At 40.3% G+C, this 21,003-nt stretch overlaps 1 protein-coding gene across 3 annotated transcripts in view; it reads right to left on the bottom strand.

Moving 5' to 3' along the window:
- Window positions 1-10,428, bottom strand: part of LOC144042917 (RNA binding protein fox-1 homolog 3-like) — a 396,743-nt gene extending 386,315 nt beyond the window's left edge. For all 3 annotated transcript variants that reach the window (XM_077556009.1, XM_077556008.1, XM_077556007.1), the window contains exon 1: window positions 10,358-10,428. In XM_077556009.1, the coding sequence (XP_077412135.1) occupies window positions 10,358-10,400 (43 nt within the window). In that variant the 5' untranslated portion in view covers window positions 10,401-10,428. The remainder of the gene's footprint in view (window positions 1-10,357) is intronic.
- Between the last annotated feature and the right edge of the window lie 10,575 nt (window positions 10,429-21,003).

The following is a 21,003-nucleotide window of genomic DNA, read 5'->3' as shown; positions in this document are numbered from 1 at the left end:
TTGCATTTTCTTATTGGATATCCAGTATTTGACATAGTCAACACTTGCTAATTTGTTTATATTGGAGATGTTTGATTAATTGGACATTTTTACATATTTCATAGTGTAAATTTTTGAAATATTTTATGTACTAGACACATTGGAGGTCCCAGCAGGAGGTTAAGCTGTTGGACTTTCAGGGACATACAGGCAAAGCACATTCATCCTTGGCTCCTAGCAATGCCCAACGGCATCTTCTCCACTGGGCTTTATGGTAAATTACAGCACGGGAGCCCCTCTCTGGTCCGGGGTAGGGAAATCTCGGCGCGGCGCCGGCAGAGTGCCGAGTGCTCGCCAAGGACCCGTTGGGTGCTCTTTCTGTGTGGTTGCCATGGAAACAGTTGCGTGAGCTACAGTATCAGTAACTTTTAATTCCTCAACGGGCCCGATATGCAAGGTGGATCGCATCAAATATGAACTACACTGGAGCCCCTTTCTCGCTTTGGGCCTGACTCTGCAGACAATTTATTCGCACACAGAAGTCGCCGGACCATGACATTGTCATGTCTACAATATAATGTTTGCTCTTACGACTTATTTCTACTTGTTTTCCATGCAAAAAAAAGAAGGAATTGTATGAGTGCAGATGCAATGCATGCAGTACACAAGGTCGTCTCACATACAGTACACTCTCACACTAAACATTGAGTTGGCCTTATACCAGGGGTGGCTAAGTTCAGTCGTCGAGAGCCACTATCTAGCCCGTTTTCCATGTTTCTCTCCATTAACACACCTGATTCATTATCAGGATCATTATTAGGCTTCTGCAAAGCTTGCTGATGAGCTGATCATTAGCTTCAGCTACGCTGAAAGAGGGAGACATGGAAAACAGGCTGGATAGTGGCTCTCGAGGACCGAACTTGGCCACCCCTGCCTTATACTATACTATATATGTGACCGGCTCCACTTAAAAGACTCAGACAGACAGTATTTGTGACTGAATGAAGCAGCGTGTACAGCGTCGTATGAAATTGACATCAATAAGCGATCAAAACATTACATTAGTATTTACAATACATCATGAGATTAGCCTACATTACATACAAGGCATTGGCGCATATTATAAGTTTTAATTACACTCATTCCTGAGCCGCTGTCAGCCTGTCAATCTGCTCTGCGGAGGGGCGAGAGCATCTACGTGGCTGCTCGCTCGTGTTGGTTTAAAATGTGTGAATGTAGTTATTTGAATTAAAAGTAGAAATTGATTCATTAAGAAAGAGATCCCGGAATTTAAGATTATTTTTGGATTACAAAGCACGGTAACCGGACCCACGATGCGCTTCTACTAAAAGGTATGATGGTGTGTTATGACGTGCATGTCATTCTGTTCGCTTACGTGCACTGCTACATTATAGTGGACTTCGACTTTTTTTGGTTGCTATGTCCAGCCATCCATCCATTAGCAGAACTGCACAACATTTATACAAACCACTTGTGAATGCCGTTTGAGGCGAGGAAATCCGGGTTGGTTTTAATAAACGTGCCCGAGACACGGCGCTAGCTAGCAGCTAGGCTAAAAACACTCCCTAGTTACAATGCAAACCGTCTAATAATTGCTTATTTTTAAACACTTCAATTTTTTTTTTTACCTTTGTGCTGCTGGGAAATGAAACTAGAGACCTCAAGAAGGCTATTTGTGGAAAAATCTCAAAATCGACATTTTCGGGAAAACTGTTCATTTTTATGTGTAGCTTGTTAACTCTTTTACTGCCAAAAACGTTAAATGACGTTTAATAAAAACTTATGGAGGAGCGCCAAAGACGTTAAAAGACGTTCACCAAGTTTTTTTGTTGGTTTTTTTGCAAACGGGTGGAGAAAAGCCTTGGCCAGCTGTGCTGAAAGTATCAAGCAGATCTATTTTTGGCCCCTAGATGGCAGCGATGACTCTCTTTGGACAAGATTGGGTAGGCGTCAGTAGTAGAAGACGTGAGGCGGAGCTAGAGTGTTGAGGGGACAATGGCTGAGGAAGCCATAATGGCGACCGGTTGCAAGCAGCTCACGCTTGAGCATTTTTTTCAAAGACGAAAAGCATCGACCAATGCTAAATGCACATTGATGACGACGATGATGATGATGGTGACTCCGAGGTTGACGCCGAAGTTGGGAGCATTGACGCGGCGGCTATGATCACGTCATAAAGCCTCACCGGCAAGCGATGCTAACGCCGGAAAACGCGGAGCACAACCGAGCACGCTCAGGCGGACGCTCAGGCGGACGCTCAGGCGGACGCTCAGGCGGACGCTCAGGCGGACGCTCAGGCGGACGCTCAGGCGGACGCTCAGGCGGACGCTCAGGCGGACGCTCAGGCGGACGCTCAGGCGGACGCTCAGGCGGACGCTCAGGCGGACGCTCAGGCGGACGCTCAGGCGGACGCTCAGGCGGACGACGGAGAGTGCCCGAGTCCAATGCATATTCATCGGAGGAGTGGGTACAGTCTGATCACAGAGAAGACACTGGTTATGGACTACGATGCCACCGTGAATGGAGCGGATAAGATGGATCAACCACCCGGTATAGGAACTGAAGGACATGAGGAAGCCAGACGTAACACCACCATAACGTCACCATATCATGATCCTGAGAGTAGACTTGATGGCAACATGGCTAAACACACACTGCAGTATATACTTGCTATTCCCCAGAAGAAAAAAAAAAGCCAGCAAAAAAGTGTAGCGTCTGCAGTGGCAGTGAAACTAATCTATTGTGCAAATCCTGCTGCGTCTCCTTGCACGCAGAGGAGTGTTACAAAAAGAAAAACTGTATTTGAAACATCCACACAATTGTAAATAGTACCACGGTTGCACACATTTGTAAATAGTTTGCGAAATTGTTTTGTCAAATTGTTACACTGTTGAATGTAAATAAACGTATTTTGCTATCAAAAAAACACTTTTTCATTGTTGGTGGTAGTGTTTTACAGAAGTAAAGCACTGTTTAGGTGTTTGTGGCATCATTCATGAGAAAAAAGATGTCAAATTCACTAGAGTGCATGAAATAATATCGTTTCACAAAAAGCTTGATTTCTCTGTATTTTGTTTCAAAACAGAGCATTTGGGTGAAACTAACCATTTTCTATTGTTGATTACTGAAAAACGGAATAAGGTAGAAACAAACTTTTTTTTCTGATGAAAGATGAGAGTCCAATCGTTCATTTGGTAGTATGTGTATTTTCATAGTCTAAACAAAATTTTCTGTGGACTTTGAAAGATCAGTCAAAATGCTTAAATCGGCTGGCACTGACGGCATTCCTTTTCTGAAAACGTCTGGCAGTCAAAGAGTTAAACATCCTTTCGACAACCAGACCATCATGTTTGCAAGAGAGCCCCCGTTAGTTAGGGTTAGGGTCTTTGCGTCATACATAACATATGAGTTAGTTAAAGCTGTTTAGCTTGATCAATGTTAATAATGTAAGCTGGGCAATTTGACGTATTATAGGTGGTAGTTTACACTGGTTTTCATACTGGAAGCGTTGTGATGCTATTTCATCGATTTACACAAAGTGGACAGAGTATCGTAACAGACACTTTGAATTTATTTTGTTTTCATTTTTCACATAGCGTTTTGTGTTAGCCTACACAGTAAATTCTGTCGAGTAAGTATTACTCTATTTACAGCGGGAGCAAATAGACTCAGTTTTAGAGTAGGCTAATACAGTATTTACACTTAGAAGAGAGTAAAATAAAGAATTGGAAAAAATTAAATAAAAGGCATGCAAGGGTTGAGGAACGAACTCACGACCTTCAGCTTGGGAGACAACCGATCTACATCCTGGGCTACGCAGCTCCTGCTGTGTGTTAGTTTATGGTTCATGCCAGCTGGAATCTTCCTAACTCCATGAGACCAAAAATGATGTTTTCGTTCTTCTCTTGGAGATAAGCAAGCAGTAGGAGGGGCATAACTCAGGAGGTAGTGCGGCAGTCTCCCAAACTGAAGGTTGTGAGTTCGTTCCTCAACCCTTGAGTGACTTTTATTTCATTTTTCTCAATTCTTTATTTAATTGTCTTCCAAGTGTAAATATTAGCCTACTCTAAAACTGAGTCTATTTGGTAACACTATAAATATAGTCAAATTTACTCTGGAGAATTTACTGTATACCGCAGAGTAAACAACCATTCTGTTACAGACACTATTGTCTGATTGTTGCGGGCTAAAATGCCTGATTTCGCGGCCAATTTTTCTGAAAGTTTCGGAATCTATAGTATTGGAACAGTTTCCCTCTTAGTACACCTCATACAGAAGGATTGGCTTAAAGGAAATCTAAGGAGACATAAGATAGTCGGACGTTTGACGTCTTTGTTTGGGAAGGAGTAAAATCGGAACAAACACAGCCCGATTGTCTTTGTGTGTTCCTAGTCTAAAAAACAATAAAAGTATCCAGCATTGTCAGTTCTAGATGGGATGAAGACATCTGTATGACTCCCTTTGAGGGGCATGATGGATCCATACGACTGCTCTTGCTTACCATGACGCAAAACTTGCTGGCGTGTGAGGAGCGTGTCATCAGTGACAGCGGATCAGAAGAATGGCGGCGCCTAAGGTACCTGCCGGAATTTTGACACCCCCTCACCGCTTGCCCGCCTCCTTCCCGCTCTTTCCGTCTATCGCTTGGCTCGTTCCCAAGCAACAGATTGGCGCCGTCGCTGGAGTAACGGCTCACAGATGGAGCGGTGCGGCTCGCCGAGGACGCCTGACAGGATCAATCCCGGGGCTCGTTCGCTCGCAGTCAATTAAGCCGTGTTAGTTTTGACAGGAGCCACGGGCCAAATAACAGCCGTCAGCATCGACGAGTGAAAATATTGGGACCAAACACGGCGAGGAGACGGAGGGGAAAAAATAAAAACAGATGCTCCAGTGTAGCATTTGTTAGGAGGATGAGCATTTGTTAGGAGGATGAGGATGAGGAGGGAGCTTGATGCGGACTGACAGGCCAACCTGAGCAACGCTTTCATTAGTTGAACACAACGCGCCCTCGGGCCGTTCGGTGCAAGCCCAAATCAGCTCCAAACACCAAGATGATCGATTGCAAAAGCCATATTTAGTACATCTGCAACGAAATTATAGGGTGTGTGCAAAACTTTTTAGATTAAGAGTCATACTTGGTGTTTAACACTGCTGCAAAGTAATAAAGAACCAATTTTGTCTGTTATGCAAGTACAGCGGTGCTTTGAATTGAGTTTCATTCGATCTCTGACTGCACTCGGAACTCAAAATATCTCAACATACCCAATCGAATTAATGAATGCAACCAGTGCATTACAGCTTCCCCACCAAAAGAATTACAGAATAAAAATCACTAACATGTTTTAATATGGAAATAGCACTCTGTAGTATAGGGCTAGGCAATTAAAAAATGTTTTGCCATATTGCCCAGCCCTACTGTAGTATCTTGTTCTGTATTTGTACGGTAGTACTTTACAAAAATATACAGTAGTACCATGTTTAAATAGAACATAAAGGAATTAAACAGATGGTGAATCATGATTATTTCAGTTTGCCTTGGCCAGCAGAGAACATTATACATAATACCAATGCATACAAACATTAGGGCTGGGTATTGCCAACAACCTCACGATACAGGGGTCACGATACGATACATATCGCGATACATATGTATCCCAATACTTGGTCTTTCAGGCGATACATATCTTGACATTTTAATTGCTTTACATGCATTTTTATTATAAGAGCCATATGTATATCTAAATTATGTTTATTACGCTGGATGGCAAAAATGTTTTTGTTAGCAGCTCTTCAGGTTTGCCACCTAGTGGCATGCGTGGTCTAAATGTGCGTGCATTGCAGAGCAAGGTGCCACTTTCACAGACACACCAGGAAACTTTACAAATAGGCATGGGCCAATATAAGTAAAAATATCATAGTATTAAAATCACAGCTCTAAAATGTGCTTATTTGAAATATTTGTGGAGTTAAGTTGAAATAAATAAATAAATGTTGATAGTCTTCCTCTGTTATTATTTTTCTTAGCAAGACAGTGTCCAATCACTGGTGAGCTATTTTTAGAACAGACTTGAATTCGTGGGACACCTACACGTGTACACTTTTTTTTTTTTTTAAGTAAACTGTCTGCAAGGCACCAGTATCCCTTTTCTCGGCTCCCCCCACTCTCTCCTCCTGCTACTGCTTTGCAGTTAAGTGCAGTGCAAACTTGCAGTGCACTTACTTAATTGAACCATTTAACTTCAGAGGCTGCAGCAGCACAGCCCTGCAAGCAACTAGTGGTTAACTGCCTACAGTATTTACAAATGAATGTGCAATATAGATTCTGACGCCTGCGTATCAATAAAAAAAAAATTAAAAATTAATTAAAAAAAAAATATCACAAAACACTGTTTAGAAAACTAAAATGTCAACAAATTAAGACAGTGTCTCTGCTCTCAAATGCTGTGGGCCTGTCTGATAAAGCCATGCCCTGCTGAAATACAGATGCTATTTGGTCTACCAATTTTCTTATGCCTACACACCCCTACACGTTCAAGCCATGAAAATTTGCGTTGCATCGCTTTGGATTTGGGATCATCGTATCTTTTGAGGTTAAGACAAAAATTAAGGCAGGCTTCTCCAATCCTGGTCCTCGAGTACTGTAGTCTGCAGATTTGATATGTTCCTCCAACACATCTAAATTAGGATCGTTATCAGGTTTCTGCAGAGCTTGCTGTTCGGCTCATTAAATGAATCAGGTGTGTTTTTGGAGTATGGAAATATCTAAACCTGTAGGACTCTGGCCCTCGAAGAACCAGGATTGGGAAAAATTGGATTGGGGGGTAAATGTCATATTGTCCCATATCACTCACAAAACCAAAAAACTTAGCGTCAGAGTCGCTCTTCTGCTTAGCATGTTTGGAGTTTCTTTCACAGGAAAACAACTTTCTCCACATTTGGTCAGGACCCGGTGTAGAAACCAATCAGTGTTCTACTGCTCTGCTGCTCACTAAAATAGAAAAAGCTAGAAAAAAACAACAACATTTTGTCTTGGTGAAAAGAGGGCCATCTTACACTATATTTTGGTCTTCTGCCTTTATTGTGAAGGAACAATGTTCTGTACATCTTGAAAGTCAAAATGCTCTAAAACTGAATCCTAACACAGTAGACAAACAAGATCTGGAATGCATTCACGACAATAAAGAACGACAACTCCTTTTTTTTTCTTTTTTTTCCCCAAACGAAAGCATCGAAGCAAAGTCTGGGTAATAAAAGGGAGGGAGAAGAAGCAGGGTTAACGCACTGTAAGCAGGCCTGGCGTGTTTCCCCTAATAAGACAAATGACTGTGAAGTGAAGACAATAGAAACGCGGCGCCACCTACTGAGAGACGAGGTGGAGACGAACGCCTTTGAAGCCTTCGGAAAGACAGCGCAACTCTTTGATTAGGACGCGGAGGTAGGATGCCGTGGGCGATGGACTGAAAACACTTGGCATCTGCTCGTAACACACACACACGTGTACGTGTGCGCGCGCACATGTGTGTGTGTATCATTGCACACACACTACACATCCTGCTTTGAAGGGTTATCAAGGCCGCTCGTTAATGATGTCCCTGGCTTTCTTAGAGACGAGCGCCTCCACGGGGCGGAATGGAGCCCTTTAATTAGTTTGCAAACAGGGCAATTAAATGTTCTTCCTTCCCAATCGTTCACAGCAGGACAAAAGCTTCCCGGAGGCCAAGTCCAGAGACGGTGGGAACTTCCATTGTCATCACACAACCAAAATAACAAAACATTTAGAGCGTTACTTCATTTGATCTGCATCCACCAATAATAATGTCGTACGTGTTAGGTAGGTTTGCCAGGCGGAGAACGCAACACGAGCGTAGTGTTAGTGATTCCCCAAAATTCAAAATGAGCACCATTAGATTTATTTATTTTATTATTTATTTCAGCCCCCAAACCATTTTAGCTTAACAGCATGAAATTTAGTGGACACATCATTCACATGTAGATGCACAAAAAAAGTCACAAGAAACCATGGCTGAAAAGACACTTGAAGTTTGAAATTTGCTTTGAAGCAGCCTTTTTAAGGCCTCAAAAATTACCATGGTAACCCTTGAATTACCTAAACATATGAAATGTCATGTCTAGACACAAAAAAAGTATGAAGAAGCCATGCTTGAAAATACAAAGTCTGCCATTTTGGTTTGAAATTACCAATGAAGGTTGTCATAGTCAAGTCAAGTCATGTGTGTTAAGTCCTAAATACACCAATCCAACGTTGGGAGTTGGACAGCGTTGGGCCGACGGCATGCGCCCTCTGATCAGTGTATAAATTACTGTTGTGAAGTTAGATCGAGTTATAATATGTCGGGGGGGCGTTTCCGTCAAATTCGACATGTTGAATCGGCATTGGGGAATTTGATTACTGTGACTGGCTACAGCGCATGGGACAAGAAGAGCGAGTGACAACGCGTATAAACAGTACCCCATAAAGAGGATATGATCATATTTCAGCATGATTTCGGAAAGAAGATTTGCAAAGTCATTTAAAAAGTCCTGATTGTATTTTGGAGGTCGGTAAATGACACAGCACAGTGACAGTTTGGCCGACTTTAAAGAAAGTTGTTTCAAAGCTGTTTATCGATGTGGTAAATAGTCATCGTATACGTTTAAATTTGTTTTTTAAAATAGTCGCCGTTCCTCCACCTCGGCCCGACATCCTCGGAGCGTCCAAGTAAGCACAGCCAGGCGCTAGTAATTCAATCATAGCGGTGGACTCACTCACTCTCCGTCAGGCAGAGGAAATCCAAGTTGTTGGGAAAGAAAAACTCCCTCAAAGTAAACATTTTGTTTGTCAATGACCGCGCATTTAACAGTGCGATCCTTGTGGGAGCAGCAGAGGTGCAAGGCTCTTCCATCCGGCGGTCTCAAGAAAGCTCCTTCAGAAGCTGGAGTTCGGCACCGCGTCAAAAACGCGGAAGGCAGCACGGCCGAATCTTTTCGGATGAGCCGAGGCTCGGTAGCAGCCAGGAGACAACAGGGTCCATGTTACGCCACAACAGAGTACATCCATAGGTTCGGGCACGAGCAGGGGACGAAGGGGAAGATGACTTTGTCTCTTTGGTTCAAGAGAGACCGACATTGTATAATATTACCGTTAAAATGTTTGTCGAAAAAGGTATGAAAGCCAAACATGACATGGGGATGCGACTGGATATAGCAGGTAGGATTTACTTTTATATACGGTACTGTGCAAAAAGTCGGAGGGTTTTATTCACGTGGGAGGACATCGTGAGAGAAAACGTAACCACCGGTATGCAATGTTTACGTCTGATTGGTGTATCTAGGCCTTTAATGCCACCTGAATTTTCTCGCAATTCAGCCCCTGAAGCATGTTTCACTTAGTGTTGGAGAGGCTTGGTTTGGACTGTAGAGGTTTGATTAAATTGGGATATTTTCTTTTCGCCCTCGGGGTGTCGGTCAGAACACAAGGCACAGTGGAGCGAAGATGAGGTTTGGCAGCTTTAATCCAGTTGTAGGAACATCATCAACAGGCGATTACAGTGGTGCACTTTAGGGTAAAGGCATAAAGGTATTGGCTGCTATGATGCTGGCAATGTGGCTAACTGTGGGTGCTTTTAATCGTGAAGTCCTGTGTATGTATGTTCTGATCAACTATGTGTGTGTGCATGTGAAAAGCGTGACTAAAGCTTCTGTGTGTGTGTGGTTAAATGTGTGGTTCTGTAATAAACGGAAAAACAATACAGCGTATGAGTGTGAATACTTGACTCCTAATACAACACAAATACTTAATTACTTAATAGCACACATTACTTGGCTAAATAATAACTGGCTGCAACATTACTAATTGACATGAACAACATTATCTGAGATGTGCACATGAATGCTATAAGCACACACGTGCATGCACGCACACACACAAGTTATACAACATGCTAAACATGGGCTAATTACTCAAAGTATGATGCACGTGACGAAATTACATCACTGAACATTAATTGTGGCCGGCTACGGCCGTGGGCGTCGCGTAATGGCGGCACCCATTGAGAGCATAATGTCCCAAACTGACAACAGACATGACGTGCAAAGATGGACAAAACGTGCAAATAAGCACACTATACTTTAGTGCACTTCTCTACCAATACCTTACATACAGAAGAGAACACATTTATGTAGTTAAACGGTGTTTAAGACAATTAATTAGCTACGTAGTGAACTTCAACGAGGTACTCAACGAGCTGTCAATCAAATCGGCGTCGGAGCTTAATAAGGCACACAACGGCAAAACACACGGTAGTGCGACAAATAAACACGATAGAAAGTAAACTAAAACACTATTTAGTGTACTTACTTTTGGTCAAAGACGCACACGAACCCCACATCCCGCAACACATCTTGTCATGGTGGCGTCCAACTGCATAAGCACCCAGAATGCAATGCGCTCATCACGAGAGGTAAATATAATGACGTCACTCTAAACTCTTAACAAGAAAATAGACAAATATAATAATAATGACCATTAATATTTGGAACCTTTCTAACACTTAGCAACATGAAATTTGGTAGACACACAAAAAAGTCTCAAGATACAGTGACCAATAAGGCACCAGAAGCTAGATACTTTTGTTTAAACCAGCCATTTTACAATTAAAACACCCCCAGATTTTTGGGAAATTCGGCTCCCAAAGCCTGTTTCATTTAGCCACAAAGGAATTACTAAACATGTCTACCATGACATGACTAGTCCCAAAACGATAAAGAAGTCAGCCATTTTGAGTTCAAACATCAATTTACAGTAAAGCAAACAAACAAACAAAACTGGCTTAGTAAGCATCCCTCAGATTTTTTTTCTTTTGTTAATTCAGCCTCTGAAATGCACGACAGCGTATTAGGGCCACCTATAAATATATATATATATATATATTAGAGGGTGTGGGCAATATTCTGAGGGGGAAAAATCTCAAATTCGTGACTTTATAAATTGGTAAATTTGGGACTTTATAAAGTGGCAGATTTGCGAGGAGAAAAAAAACCTGAAATTTACGAGAAATACATATAGCGTACAACTCGGATGTTTGTGCCAATACTTTTTGGTTGGGTTTTCAAATAAGTAATTGTAATAAGCAATAAGTAATTCAAATAGTAATTGCTTTAGCAGAGATTAATCATATCATTCACACTTTGAAGCGTTGGGTACTACCAACGACAAAGACACCTCGTTTGCGAAGGTCCACACCCTTAGGATCAAGCATTTAAGTTAATATATTAAAATGTATATTTACTTGTACATTTATCTTTCCAGAATTATTATTTACACATTCATATATATATATATATTTTTCGTGTGTGTTGTCACTCTAGCTACCATGTATGATGAGTGAAGTTTAAATTAAGAATAAATCTGTCTCTGCTAGTTGACACTTAGGATTAAGGGTTGGAATTGGAGGTTTAGAACACCAAATGATACCCGAGCGCAATCCCTACTGCTCCGCTCCCTTGGAATGGGTCAACTGCGGAGAACGAATTTCGCCCCACTTAGTTGGGTGTGACAATTAGTGGTACTTTAACCTTTAAACTTTAACCATCCTGCCTTTTCATTTTATAAACACTGTCCCATTAACCACCAATGCATCCTCACATTAGACTATAGCTACGCTATGTGTTTTTGTTGTAAGTTTCTGAGTTTTTTTCTTTTTATAAAGTCAAAAATTTGCCACTTTATTAAGTCACTAATCTGCCACTTTTTTCCTTTTTTCTCAGAATATTAGCAAACACACCCTGAAATAAAATCTATTTATCTGTGGCCCTAATACGCCGACGAAGAAATGCGTGTCACTTATCAAGATTAAACTTTGTAGGCATGTTTATCATGCATAGTCTTTCAAAAAAGTCTGCATGATGAGCAGGTATAGGAAATTTGTATTTCCTGTGTGTACTTTTGGGCTTTTAAAGTGCATTATCATTGTCATCATTATTAGTACATTATTCTTATTCTATTAAATCCATTCCGCCCTTCAGCTCCACGCTAGCTGCCCGTTAGCAAGGAGCCGGCAGGACTTTGCGCGTTGCGGCACTTTCCCCAAGCACAAAGAAGTCAATTTGTCATCCAGTGAAGAGGTTGAACCTTTAATTAAAGTGGAGAGTTGCCACCCTCGCTCCTCCACCGCCCGCAACCGCCACTACCGCCGCCGCCATCGGGGCCCCGGCTAAATGTCAGCTGATAAATAACGACGGCGGATGTGAAGAGGAGCTCCCTTCACTCGAAGTATAAAGGTCACGTACATTAGCAACCTAAGTGCATATCAATATGTTAAATAGGTTCAATTGTGTACATTGATGAAATGAGCTGATTGCGTGGCGGACTGTTGACGCTTGCAAGAATGTGACACAATTAAGGTGCCATGTGATTGGCCAAATCGATAGAAGTGACAATTTGCAACGGATGCTATCTACAGTAAGTGGCTATTAGCGGCGATTGGCTAATGAGCGATGCGCGACACATTCCAGAAGCTTCACAGCGAGCTGACCTGCCGCTTTTATGACCCATTTCGCCTCAACACAAACTAATGACAAGGCCAAAAAAAGGCTTTTATCTGAATTCTGAAAGCAGTTTACAGGGGACTCCACGCAACCCAGATATGAAGCAGAGAAAGTTTTAAATTTGGGTTTAAATGAAAGCCATATTACAGGTTTAAAGTTAGGTTTCAAATCCTAGTTATGGTTTTAATGTAACATCTCAAGACGAGAGTGAGGATGTCAAATAAAAGGTTAGGGCCAGGAATTGTGTGTCTGAAACTTGATATGTCTGGAATTCCGTTTCCTGGTTGCTTGACCTTGACATCCCATTTATTTCCACTTTACTTCCTGTTTACTTCCACTTCACTTCCTGTTTACTTCTACTTTGCTTCTTCGTCCAATTTACTTCCAGTTTCCTTGTTTACTTGTACTTTACTTCCATTTTGCTTCCTGTTTCCACTTTTCTGAATGTGTCGATGTTATTTGTTATTCACAGCACGTGTGTGTTTGCAACGATGCATCTCATGAGGAGGCCGGCCAGCCGACTCCATCAATCGCCTCTCTTCCAGCAACGTTCATCAGTGCCGTTAATTAGGGATAATTACTCATGGAGAGACCACCATGCAACCCCCTCCCCTAAACCTTAAGCTATCACACCTGAAGTATGACATCACCCTTTCTTTCGAATGTGTATAGATTAAACTTTTCTGTGTTAATGCAGTTCAAGTGCACAGTGTTAATCCGCTTTTTCCTTATGAGACTTTATTCAAGCTTCTGAATAGCTCAAATGGTCTTACAGTTAAAAACCTAAAATAGCAAATGTCAGTTTATGAGGAATCTACATCAGTGTGATATTTATTTATTTTTCTTGGGCAAGAATAGGTGGGTTTCATGCGGCCCAACCCCACAGATGGGGGGCAGGAAGTAATTTGTCCATATAGGAAAAAGCTGAGAAAATGCCGAAGTTTTGTGCTGTTTATGGCTGTACCAACCGGTCTAATCGAAAGAAAAAAATAAAAGCTAATTTCGCGTCCCGAAAGTAGTAACCCATAAAGTCGAAAATTTTAAATAATTACCCTAAGAAGACGGCAGACCTGGATTAAAAACGGTTGTACAGTATATGCTGTGATCACTTTGTAAAAGGTAAGGTTACAGTAATGAAACTACTTGCATAGCTGAATAAAACTCTGAACAAGCCGGTTTGCGATATTACTGGAAACATAGCTAACCATGATATTACTATGTGTAGTTTGTTCTACAGCTTGTGTTTCCATGCTAGGTGGCTGTGTCTTTGTTTTTAGTAATGCTAGCTACGGTAGCTATCACGACGAGTGGTTCTTAAATTGAGGTCCTTCTTTCAGGAAGGCCACAACATACTGATGGAAATATATACTTACACTTAAGCATTGGTTCATTCACAAGATGTCTACATAATTACAGAATGTAGATACATGACTGATGAGTCTCTGTTTGACCGTTTAAGTCGTTTAAGACCAGTCGTAACCAGTGACGTAGCAAGGGTGCCCAGGGGCCCCAAGCAAGAAGGGATTGGGGGCCCTGGCAGATGGGGTGTGGGAGGGGGTTGGCACGGGGCACAACAGACAACCATTCGTCAGATGCATGTTGTTAAATTTTAAAATTGGCACATCTGCATCTTAAAGAATCAACATGAATTGTGCTCCATTCAAATAACTTGTACAAACAAAATCAAAACATTAATACAATAGTAAACTGCACACAGGGGCCTACATTTATTTGAACAAACAAAATTTGGAACCAAAAATAGAATACAGCACAGGCCAAAAGTTTGGACACACCTTCTCATTTAATACTATGCTTTATTTTCATTACTATGTACATTGTAGGTTCTCACTGAAGGCATCAAAACTATCGGACACATGTGGAGTTATGTACTTAACAAAAAAAGTGAAAATAATACAATAAATACATAACTAAATAGTTACCCTTTTCGCTGATAACTTTTTTGCACATTCTTGGCATTCTCTGGATGAGCTTCAAAAGATAGTAATTTCCCCCCCGTTTTTCAGCTGTAAGCTTGCTCAAAAAGTAACCAGAGCAAAGGATGGCTATTTTGAAGAATCGATCATATAAAACATGTTTTCAGTTATTTCACTTTTTTTTTTGTTAAGTACTGTAGTGGACCAAACATGGACAAGGACACAGGCACTTCAAAAAAAGATTCAATTTAATCAAATCAGATCAAAAATATTTAACAAAAAATTCCAACATCAACTAGTAGCTAAAGTTTTGGGCCTAATTTAAAAGAGGTAAATATAACATAAAATAAATTAAACTGGACTGACCTTCAGACAAACAACTCAGGTGGCTTAAATAGGGGTGGACCAACCTAAATGAACACAAGAGGGATGTATGACTACAAATCAAACAAAATGACCAACTTAATTCTATAGGACAAATTCACAAAAACATATCAACACTAACGAGTGAAAACTAAAGTGCATTTAAACCAAATTAACCCCAAAAAATTCTCCAAACAAATCATCGATCATCGCGTGCCGTAATGCCAAGAGCACCGCGTCGGCACTGGTTGTCGGGGAGGCGGAACAAGAAAAGCGGCAGGAAGGGTGCGTTTGTATGAATGGAGCAAGCGGGACAAGTACAGCCGTGCCATTCTGCATAAACATGAGCGCATTGCTCTCGCTCCCTGCTCGGTAGTTATCAAACACTGAAATATTGTATTGTGTTTGTATAATTTGTGTAATTTATACTGCTTAAATATTTATCTGTATTTGACTTGTTTTAGTACAGTGCATTTGATACACCCTTCGAGGGGAAGAAAAGCCCGGCCCGACTTCTTTAAAAAGATACTGTATAGGTCTTTCCCAAAGATGTTCCCAGCCGTACTTATGCCCAAATCATACTTTAAAAAAAATATTAGAACGACAGTCAGAATATTTTTTTTGTAGGCTACTCTACACGCCGCCGTTTCTCCTCTCTCTTGTCTCCGCCGTTGCCTGACGATGGCAATGTTGGGAGGTGCATGGCTCCTGTCCATAAAATAAAAATTTATGTGACTTTTGATATTATTAGAGTATGTGTTGCTTATATTAAATGGTAACAAATGTGCACAATCTCAAGCAGCAGCGCCGCAGCGTTTTTTGTTTTGTTTTTCGGGTTCACGTGTCCTGCCAAGTCCCATGAGATATCCAGGGGAGAAACAAATATATTAAATAAAAAAATACAAAATAAATAAAAAAGGAGCTTGAACGTGCTGGCCAGTGTGTGATTGACATTTTGCTCCCTCTCGCTATTGGTCAATGCTGCGGAACCAAAAGGACGACGACGTAGGTTTGTCACATTGTGCGACAAGACGAGCAAAAATTCTGACATGCTAGACTTTCGTCGTGATGGTCGTGAATCGTCACAGACAACAGACGACCAATTGTTGAACGTGTCACACTACACGGACGACGCTACGTCAAGACAACTCAAAATCGTTCACGACATGCCCCATTTGTCCGTCGGTCGAGCCAAAATCGGGCTATTTTCTTGTAGTCTGACCAAGGCATTGATTACAGTCACCATTGTCTTGTTTTCCTTTCTCTTCTCCCTCTTTTTTCTTTCGTTTTTCACTCCCAGATTGATAGCTCCTCTTCATCCTGTTAGTCTTGTCGGAGAATCTGCTGTCGCCCTATTTGTTTACACTAGCGCACGCAAGCTGCATGTGTCTCTAATGAGCAACAAGTGGGCGAGGGGCGAGTTTGGCTCGCGGGGGCCCTTTAGGGAATTTGAGACGGTCAACTGTCATTGCACCTTGGCACTCTTTTTTTTTCTTTTTTTCTTTTCTTGCACCTTGGCACTCTTAATGTGAAAGAATAAAATATGCGGTTTGTGTGAAATCTGTTGGCCCTCTGGGGGCCCCTCTGACTAGGGGGCCCCAAGCAATTGCCTGGTTTGCCTACTGGCAAGCTACGCCTCTGGTCGTAACAGTTAGCCAGCTAGCTTGTTGCCTGACGCCAGTGGTACGTTTGTGTACATTTGAGTTGAAATGAAATGAAAATTATTCCGAATCACATTTACTCACCGAGCAAAAACAAGACGGCAGTAATTTAGTGCTTCCTTTGAATTTATTCGAACATGAAAAAGAATAAAAACAAAGCAAAAACAATAACAGTAATAAACATACAACAACAAAATGAAATAAAATAGCTACAAAACAAGCAAAATTCAACAAAGCGCACCTAACAACAATTTTCCATGTTCAAAAGGATGTGGGGAGAAGTCGCAAGTCCCCTCCCTTCTCCATATTTTCTTAGTTTACATCAATGGTAAATAAATTTAAAAAATATATATATATTGCTGAGGATAACAAAAATAACTAATAATAAACCACTCCATAATAATAATATAAAATACTGTAAATACTCAGAGGGGTCATCATTATAAATCCACAGAAAAGATAGTAAAGTACAACCTAGATTCAAAAAGCCACCAATAACAAAACACAAGACACGAACCATAGTAAACATAAACATGTAGTCAACAAATCAGCAACACTTAGTGATTGTCTACCCCAACGCAAACCCCGCGCCCCCGACCCCCCTCTCCCATCCCTTCGGTATCTCGTAAATACGTAACTTTTATATTTAGTTTTAAATTGATTTATATTTTTACATTGTTTTAAGTTCTCACATAGACTGTTCCATTATTTCACCCTACAGAATGATATACAGAACCTTCTCCTGTTTGTTCGAATTATGTTAATTTGCCTCTTAATTTGAAACCCCCATCTTTCTCTCTTTCTTTTTTTTTTTATATTTTGAGGTAACATATTATTTTTTACTTTATACATAACCCTTGAAAACTCACTATATCAACAAACTTTAAGTTAAAGTTAAAGTACCACTGATTGTTTGACTGTAAAAATAGTGAGTTTTTATGATCCAGATACCCAACCATAATTATGCATGATTCTTATTGCCCTTTTTGTTAATGTTATTTGTTATTAATGAACTGATTGAACTTGTGTAATTATTATCCCAATTTGGCAGAATTATGGAACAGTACAAAATTGACTTTATTCAATACTGCAATGCTTTTTGATCATTTGATATGTATGTCTTTAATGTGTGGCTTCCAACTAATTTTCTCATCTATTATGACACCCACAAATTAATTTTCTTGAACCTTGTCAACCAGGACCCGCTCAATATTTCTTTGTATTTGTACATTTGTTCTGCAATTCCCAAACAACATTAAATTTGTTTTATGTAAATTTAATGATAGTTTGTTTCCGTCAAACTAGATTTTATTTTTTCCATTCCTTCAGTGATTTCATTCAATAACTCATTTAAATATTGGTGTCATCCGCAAACAAAACCAGTTTCAGAACATCCAATACCTTACAAATGTCATTGATATACAAAATAAACAATTTAGGGCCCAAAACAGACCCTTGGGGCACACCACATACATTATCCAAGTAGGATGAAGATGAATCACCGAGCTTCACATACTGTTGTCTCTTATGTAAATAGCTCTTAATCCAGTCTGACACAATACCTCTAAGGCCATATCGTTTTGATCCAAGTTCGTTGACCCAACCATACACGAAATAGTTGTAAGCCTTCAGACTTTTATACGCCTTCATTTGGCTAGCGGTATAGTACGATGTCTGGAAGACGAGGTAGTTTGTGATGTCGATTGTCTCCACATCAGGCAAATCCGACACAGTGTCCCCTGCATCCTCCTCAAAGTTGTTTAGTGCAAGTAAAAATGATACAGACCCCCTTAGGCCATGACAAAAGTTTCATTAATATAGCTGTTAATCAGTGTTTCATCAATAGAATTATAGAAACATAAATTGAAGGTTGAAAACTTAATTAGGAGGGCTTTAACTTAACACTTTAACATTTGTTGAAAAACTTTACTTTGGCTTGAAACCCTAATTTGTCTGAAACTAGATAAAGCGCTATATAAAAAGCAGTTTTTTTACCATAGGTACAACAGAAAAAAACAAACGCATTACGCAATGTATATGTAACTAAACGAAGAAGCCATAAGGCTCCAGTTTCATATAACTGCAAATTTCTGCCAATATTTGAAGTAGTTGAAGCATTACAGTTAATGGTTTTGGTATCCACTGCTGTTTTGGTACGCACACGACAACCCCCCCACATATACACACACACACACACACACACTCACACAAAACACCGCTATCCACCCCAACACTCTTCAATTTATTATTCTATCCCTGCCTTTATGCTAATGCAGCTCGTTAGCATCCATGCTACATCAAAGCCACCTATGTAGCGTGCACACATTAGCTTCTTGCTGTCAGCCTTAATGAGGCTGCACCTCCCCATCAACACCCCCTCACCCCAAAATTGACTCTGGTAGGGGGGGTTAAAGCACTCTTAGTCTTTAATAGATTCAATTTGCTTCTCATTGATTGGCTGTTCGTGTTTGGTCTGGTAGAGCATGGGAAGTATGTTAGTGACCTTTATCATCCCCCATTGAAATCTGAACCCTGATTTTTACCCTATTTCAAAACATTAACCCTTGCTTGAAATGCCAATCTTGGCTTGAAACAGCGAATTTAGACCTTAATCCATGTTTGAACGCCAAACCCTGTTTTGAAACTCTGACATTGGTTTGAAACCTTACTTTTGACAACTTGAATCTGATTCCAAACCCGACTTCAAAACATTAACCCTTCTTTGAAACCCAAACCATGGTTTGAAACCCTAATTTGAACACAATAGTTTTACCATTCTGCTTGTTCGAAACCCTATCCTGATTTGAAAACCTACCTTAAAACCCAAACCTGTTGTTGTAGACCGAGCCATCACTTGAAACCCTAATTTGACATCTGAATGCTTGATAGAAACTTGTAACCCTGATTTGAAGCTCTACCTTAAAACCCTGACCCTGATTTCAAACCATACTTAAAAACTCTAAGCCTTTTTAGAAACCTGTACAATGGCTTGAAAGCATAGTTTCAAACCCTAAACCCCACCATAAAAACCCTAACCATACTTTGAAGCCCTACTCATTGCTTATAACCGTAATTTGAAAGCCTAATCATTGTTTGAATCACTAACTCTGTCTTGAAACCCCAATTTAATACCCAAATCCTTATTGGAAAGCCACTACTTGTATTGCTTGTTTGAAACCCTAACACTTCTTTGAAATCCCAAACCATGAGCCATCCCAAACCATTTACCTTGAAACTATCATTAAAGCACTACTCAAAGTCTAACACGCAACCCTACTTTGAAACCTTGACTTAAAGCCTAACTATTTGAACCCTACCTATGTCTTGAAACCCTAACTTGATACCCCAAGTCTGTCTGGAAAGCCCAATTTGAAAGCCTAATCCACATTTGAACCTCGCTCCTGTCTGAAACACTAACCTTGACTTGAAATGCTAGCCCTGATTTGAAATCTTAACTTGAACACGGAGGTGTTCCCATCATTTTGATGCTGCATAAGATCAACTTTGAATTTGTCCGGCCAAGACCCGCACCCGCCGTGGCGTTTGTGGGTTTTGTGTTGTGACTATCGTCGACGTTGGGCGTAAGGGTGTCCGCAGTAACTGAGAGAATGAGCCTCAACTGAGTGCCAACGAGAGTGTGAAGCAAAATTAAATTAGTGGCGAATGCTTTGAGGATCAGCGTCACCTCCTTAACCCCGTTGCTATCTTTCATCACCAACCTAATTGCATTATAGACAAAAGGGGGATGATACCATTGTGGGTTGGGGGTTCATAATGGGGGGTTCAGGGGGTGTTTTTTGAATCCTGTATATTTAATCCTGTTTTGTGTCCTGTGTTTTACTCATTTTTATTTGAATCTTGAGTATTTTTAGGTTGTTGTTTTTTTTAAAATCCTGAACAATATAGTCATGTTTTTATTTGAATCCTGTACGTTTAGGCACATTTTTAACAGAATCCTGCACCTTATAGTCAGATTTTTATTTGAATTGTGTTTTAGTCATGTTCATATTTGAACGCTGAACTTTTTTTTTGCCATATTTTGTTTCAATCCTTGAACTCGTGTTTTCATTTGAATCCTGTACAACTTTGTCATGCTTTTTTTTAGTACTGTACATTTTTGTCAAAATGTAAATTAACTCTTACAGAGTAGCTTTTAGTCATGTTCTTATTTCAATTGTGTATGTTCTAATCATGATTTTATTTAAATCCTGTTTAACATTTATAAACATTTTTTTATTGGAAACCAGACCTACTAGCCAGGTTTTTGCTTACATGCTGTAACTGTAGTCATATTTTACATAGAATCTTATTTCTAGTTGTCATATAATTGAATCTTGTAACTTTCTAGCCTTACTTTTTAGGGATGTTTGATACCACTTTTTTTCATATCAATACCAGTACGAGTATTCATTTGTTGAGTACTCACTGATACCAAGTACTGATACCTCTAGTAATTTTGACACATTCAATTTCATTGAACACAATGACAAAACATTAGG

Source organism: Vanacampus margaritifer, chromosome 2, assembly GCF_051991255.1.
Source record: "Vanacampus margaritifer isolate UIUO_Vmar chromosome 2, RoL_Vmar_1.0, whole genome shotgun sequence".
In the NCBI taxonomy this organism is placed as follows: domain Eukaryota; kingdom Metazoa; phylum Chordata; class Actinopteri; order Syngnathiformes; family Syngnathidae; genus Vanacampus; species Vanacampus margaritifer.
Note: the sequence above shows the minus strand (reverse complement) of the source record. Positions and strands in the feature narration are given on the sequence as shown.